Source organism: Mustela putorius, unplaced genomic scaffold, assembly GCF_011764305.1.
Source record: "Mustela putorius furo isolate JIRA1106 unplaced genomic scaffold, ASM1176430v1.1 tig00000785_pilon_pilon_pilon, whole genome shotgun sequence".
NCBI classification, from domain to species: domain Eukaryota; kingdom Metazoa; phylum Chordata; class Mammalia; order Carnivora; family Mustelidae; genus Mustela; species Mustela putorius.
In genome coordinates this window covers 1,279,775-1,286,034 of record NW_025421480.1, presented here as the reverse complement: position 1 = coordinate 1,286,034, position 6,260 = coordinate 1,279,775, and the positions used below count along the sequence as shown (strand labels likewise).

Sequence of the window (6,260 nt, the reverse complement as noted above, 5' to 3'; positions counted from 1 at the left end):
ATTGCAGAAGCAACAATAGAATACTAAATAGGCACCATCTTTTTTTCTTCCTTCCTTCCTTCTTTTTATTCCTTCTGCACCGAGTGCTTGGAAGCTAGCCATCACCGTTCATTGAATGGTTTCTGGACCAGCAGCAGGAATGCAGATGTCCACGGGGGTCAGGAGTGTAACTCAAAGGAGGAGAGGGCCGGGTTAAGATCGACTGGAAAGCACATCTCCAGTCTATTAGCTTTAGGTAATGGTGCTATTTGAGAGCATAAGTCCCAAACTGCAATTTTAGACTCTTCAAAAGAAAATGAAAATACAGATTTGTATATGCAATCCTCTGTTGGAACAAATTAATTTTTTCTTTTGAAAAATATTAAGCTCACATAAAAGTTGAAAGAAAAACAGTTTTGTTAATGAGCACCAGTGTCTCCCTCACCCATATCTTCAGGCATCCACCTCTTGGTACATTTTCTTCTTCTCTTTACACACACACACGTGTGCACATACACGCACGCATCTGAGTATAGTCTTTATTTTTATGAAGATTTTATTTATTTGAGAGAGAGAGAGAGAGAGAAATCGAGGGAACGGAGGAGGGGCAGTGGGAGAAGCAGACTCCCTCTGGAACTCGGAGCCTGATGCAGGACTCGATCCCAGGACCCTGGGGTCTTGACCTGAGCTGAAGGCGGACACTTAACTGACTGAGGCACCCTGGTGCCCTGAGTGTAGTCTTTAAACACCAGGTGCCACAGGGACATTCTTCCACACATTCACACTACTATTACCTCATCTAAGAAAAGGGATACAAATTCGATAATATCATCCAACATACCCCGGCTACTTTCACATTTCTTCAGTTGTCTCCAAAGCGTTCTTAGCCAGTGGCATGCCGTGAGAGCTGGCTTGTGCCGTGAGAAGGCGTGCGTTCCTTCCACCTCCAAGTTCAGTGAAACCGCAGTAGCTTGGGCATTGGTCGGGCTGGGACTCTTCATACCATGGAAACTGGCAGTTGCATTAAGTCTGGGGTCCTTCCTACCCCATGGCTAGTTTATTGGCACACAACTCTTTCTGAGCTATAACATACACAGAAAAACCCTGTGTATATTTAATGAACATAATTTGATGAGTTTGGAGTTTGGATGCATTCCATACACTTGTGAAGCCATTACCGCAATCAAGATAATAAACATACCCATCGCCTTCAGGAAGTTTCCTCGTGTCCTTTTGTTTGTTTTTGGTAAGAGTACTTGAGGTGAGATCTATCCTTTTAACAAATCTTTATGTGCATGATATGTGTTTTAACTATATGTACTGTGTTGGACAGCAGGTTGCCAGAACTTATTCATCTTGCGTAACTGAAACTTTATTTATTTATCTATTTTTGTTACATAAATTAACCCATTTATTATAGGCTAGCAATGTTTCAAATGGTGGCGCGTCCACTGGTCTTTCAACTCCTTCAGTCTTCTGAAGGCAGACTCTACTGTGACGGCAGAAGTGGTGGTGTCCGTCCAGGCGCCACCAGCAACGGTTTTCATGCAGGAGCCGCAATGCCAGATCCCCACAGCTCGTCTTTTCATCTTGGTTTTGCCACAGAAGGAGCAAGTGTACACGTGCTGGCTTATCTCAGTCTTCTTCCCCATCTTCCTGAGGGAGGCACCATAACGGGTCCCGCATTTGCCCACGATTCCGACCTTCTTGGTGCGTTTAGCCATGTTGCTGCAAACTAGGTCTGAGCCCAGAGAGGACAAAACTTTGTTTATTTTTAAAGATTATATATTTATTTGAGAGGTAGAGAGAGAATGAGCAGGGGGAGAGGCAGAGGGACAGGACACTCCGATCATGACCTGGGCCGAAGGCAGACGCCTAAACAACGGAGGCACCCAGGTGCCCCGAACTGAAACTTCATATAAGCTGAACAACTGTCTGTTTCCTTCTGCCCCCGGTCAGCGACCACCACTCTACTCTGTCTTTGAGTTTAACTATTTTAGAGAAGAATCATACAGATTGTCTTTTTTTTACCCCCCCAAGTAGGCTCCACGTCCAGCATGGGGCCCAAAGCAGGGCTTGAACTCATGATTCTGAGATCAAGACCTGAGCTGAGATAAAGAGGTGGACACTTAACCCACTAAGCCAGCCAGGCTTTGTCTTTTTGTGCCTGGCTTATGTCACTGAGCATGACGTCGTCTCCAGGTGCATCATCAGTGATTGTCATGTATCGCAGGACTGTCTTTGTTTCTGTTTCTGTTTCTCTTTTCAGTGCCGAATGATACTCCGTTGTATTGTATAGTGTATTGTGTTGCATGTTTTCTTCATCTCCTTATCTGTCAAATCCTGATTTCAGGGCTACTGGGTGGATCCATGCCGGATCCCCAGGGTAGCTCTAATTTGAATTGTTTGAGGAACCTACATACCACTTTCTCCAGCAGCTGCCCCATGTTGCATTTCCACCAACAGTGTACAAGTGGTCTAATTTCTCCACATCCTCAGCATTTCTTGCTACTTTAAAAAATTTTTTTTTCAATTTATTTATTTTCAGAAAAACAGTATTCATTATTTTTTCACCACACCCAGTGCTCCATGCAATCCGTGCCCTCTATAATACCCACCACCTGGTACCCCAACCTCCCAACCCCCGCCCCTTCAAACCCTCAGATTGTTTTTCAGAGTCCATAGTCTCTCATGGTTCACCTCCCCTTCCAATTTCCCCCAACCCCCTTCTCTCTAACTCCCCATGTCCTCCATGCTATTTGTTATGCTCCACAAATAAGTGAAACCATATGATAATTGACTCTCTCTGCTTGACTTATTTCACTCAGCATAATCTCTTCCAGTCCCGTCCATGTTGCTACAAAAGTTGGGTATTCATCTTGCTACTTTTATTGTGTTTTTTATAATAGTCATCCTGACAGTGATATTTCACCATGGTCTTGATTTGCATTTCCCTGATGATCAGTGAGCACCTTTTTATATAACTGTTGGCCATTTGCATGTCTTTTTAAGAGAAATGTCCGTTCAAGAACTTTGCCCATTTTTTAATCAGATTCTATTTTGATTGTATGTTTTGTTTTTGGCTATTAAGTTGTAGAAGTCTCTTACATATTTTGGATATTAGATATTAACCCCTTATTGGATGTATGGTTTTCAAATATTTTTCCCATTCTGTAGGCTGTCTTTTCATTCTGTTAATTGTTTTGTTTGCTGTGAAGAAGGTTTTTAGTTTGATGAAGTCCCACCTGTCTGTTTTGGTTTTGCTGTATGTGCCCTTGGTGTTATATCCAAGAGATCATTGCCAAGAAGACTGTCAAGAGGTTCCCCCCTAGTTTATCTTTTAGGAGTGTTATATTTTTGGTCTTATGTTTAAGTCTTTAACCCGTTTTAAGTCGATTTTGTATGTATGTGGTGTGATATAAGGTTCTGATTTCATTCCTTTGCAAGTGGGTATCCAATTTTCCCAGCATCATTTGTTGAAGAGACTGCCCTTTCCACATTATGTGTTCTTGGAAGGCTTGTAGAAGATTAATTTCTGGGCTCACAATTCTGTTGGTCTACATCTTTCTCCCCCCCCCCCTTTATTTTTTTGATTTTGTTTATTTATTTGACACAGAGAGAGAGAGGTCTCAAGTAGGCAGAGAGGCAGGCAGTGGGTGGGGGGAAGCAGGCTCCCTGCCGAGCAGAGAGCCTGATGCGGGGCTTGATCCCAGGACCCTGAGATCATGACCTGAGCCGAAGGCAGAGGCTTTAACCCACGGAGCCACCCAGGCGCCCCAGTCTACGTCTTTCTTAATGCCAGTGCTATTTGTTTTAATCACTGTGGTTTTGTTTATTAGTTCTAGCAGGGTTTTTTTTGTTTGTTTTTTGGAGTCTTTAGGGTTTTCTATCTGTAAGATCATGTTATTTGTGAACAGGTAATTTTACTTCTTACTTTCCAGTTTGGGTGCTTCTTATTTCTTTTTGTTGCCTAATTGCTCTGGCTAGGACTTCTAGTACTGTTGACTGTAAGGGGCAAGAGGGAACATCCTTGCCTTGTTCCTGTTCGTAAAGGAAACGTTTTCAGTTTTTCACCATTGAGGATGATATCAGCTATAGGCTTGTCATCTATGACCTTCATTATGTTAAGACAAATAGCTTTTGTACCTACTTTGCTGAGAGTTTTAATCATGAAAGTGTGTTGAATTTTGTCAAATGATTTCTCTGCATCTATTGAGATGATTATATGACATATATCTTTCGTTTCGTTAATGTGGTGGGTCACATTAATTGATTTGTATATTTTGAACCACACACCCCTCTTTATAGTTCTATTTTTCCTGATTAAGTAGCCAATCCAAATTTACAAATTGCATTTAGCTGCAAAGTCTCTTTAGTTTGGTCTGTGCAGTCACAGTCTTCCAGCCTCCAAGGGCCCAGTTTAGGATGGGTCCTTATTACCTGGTTTGCTGCTGCTGGAATGGTTCTTCTGAAATAGCCTTTTAATTAGCTTTCTTACTTTCATTTGCTCCCCTATAATCTGCTTTCCAGAATGATCTTTTAAAACCACGAATTAGATCACGCTACTCTGATACATAAAAGCATTTGTTGAAGGGAATGTGTGGTCAGAGAGGGTTTTTCAGAAAACAGGAATATTATGCCATATAATGGTGGAGAGTGGTCCAGGAGAAAGGGAATGGTCAACAACTTGGGAGAGTAATTGGACTAATTGTAGGAGAGAGGTTCTTAGGTAAGTGTGAAGGGTTGGAATCCAGAACGCTAGCAGGAATTGCCCTGCAGAGCACAGGTAGTCACCCTTAGTAATAGGGAAGGGCATATGGGCACAGCCCCAGGTGGACTGGGAAGTGCGGTGGTGGGAACCTGGTGATGTTCTCTGCTCATTGTCACTATTTCTCATCTGAGAGTGAGCTGAGAAGGAAGTGGCGGAGGATGTGGGAAGAGGTGATGATACAAAATGGTCTCACCTAGGAGATCAGACTGGGGAGGGAGGGGAGTAGGGCAGTCTAGCAGGATTTGGGGGCAGTAGTTTTGCCATGAATTGGAGAGTGATCAGTTAGAGGGCTGAGTGTTTTTCCTCTGCTCAAAGTCAAGTGCTCAGGAGGAGGTTTGAAGTAGGTAGAGAGTTGGCTTTTGACCAGAGCCAGAGTTCTGCCGTGCAACTATGGATGGACAAGAGGGGCAATGAGTTGGGCACCCATGCAAGTATGATATTACCGAAGTCGAAGCTGGCTAACGAGGGAAGTAAGAAACTGAGGGGAGGTGTGAAGTAGAAGATGGCCAAGTGTTTGGGTTGGAAGTCCCAGCGGTTAGAAGAGAATGTTAGAATGTTGAATGAGAAGAACTTAGCTGGAGGACAATGGCATAGTTGGTGGAGAAAGGAATGTTTGCGAATCAGCCTGTGAAGAGCTGCTCTTGCCGAGAACGACAAGGTCAAGACCTGCACTGGCTAATACAATAGCCACTAGACATATGGAGCTATTTAAGTTGAGGTTTAAATTAGTTAACGTTAAGTAAAATTAAAAATGCATTTCTCCATTGGCACTAGCCACATTTCAAGTGCTTAGGAGCCACACGAGGCTGGTGGCTATCTCGTCGGAGAGTAAAGATGAAACATTTCTGTGGTGGTGGGAAGTTCTCTGGGACATCATTGGTCTAGAGGGTGAACATAGTGGTGAGTGGTTGAGGCGGCTGGAGGATAAGATCGTTAGAGGTTACCGGGTTAAGGAGTGGAGAGGACATGATGGGGCAGGATTGCACACTTGGCTGTGAAGTCACTGAGTATTATGAGAACAATCATGGTGAAAGGAGAGAAGTTGGTCAGAGATCCATTCATTCCTCCATTCCTCCCGGCAGCTCTGAGCCTGGAAGGCTGTCCTCCCCCTGCTCCAGCGGTGGGTCTTTAGTCAAAGGGGAATCCCAAACCCCCCGAAATGATTGCCTCTGATGCAATTCAGGCCGTGAGGATTTGAGACACAAGGAGAGATTCACTGGAGACTTTTGGGTATTTTTGGTCTTGTCCATGATCTCTTGGATAGAACACCAAAGTCACAGACAACAAAAACAAAAATAGACAAGTGGGATTTCATTGAACTAAAAACCATGAAGTGGAATTCAAGCCTGGCAGGGTGACTCTGGAGCCTGGGCTTTCACAGACAGTTCCCGCAGACCCCTGCTCTGCGAGAGAGACACACTGACAGGACAGACGGGTTGAGGACTGTGAGATGACAGGGGGGAGGAGAGGTCAAAGGAACAAGGTGAGCTCTTTTGTGTTTCAGAGCAAA

General features: G+C 43.8%; 1 protein-coding gene across 1 annotated transcript; it reads right to left on the bottom strand.

Moving 5' to 3' along the window:
* Positions 1–1,400: 1,400 nt before the first annotated feature.
* LOC101680280 (60S ribosomal protein L37a-like) lies at positions 1,401–1,703 on the bottom strand. Its single transcript, XM_013058472.1, has one exon. The coding sequence runs from the start codon at positions 1,701–1,703 to the stop codon at positions 1,401–1,403; it is 303 nt and encodes a 100-aa protein (XP_012913926.1).
* Between the last annotated feature and the right edge of the window lie 4,557 nt (positions 1,704–6,260).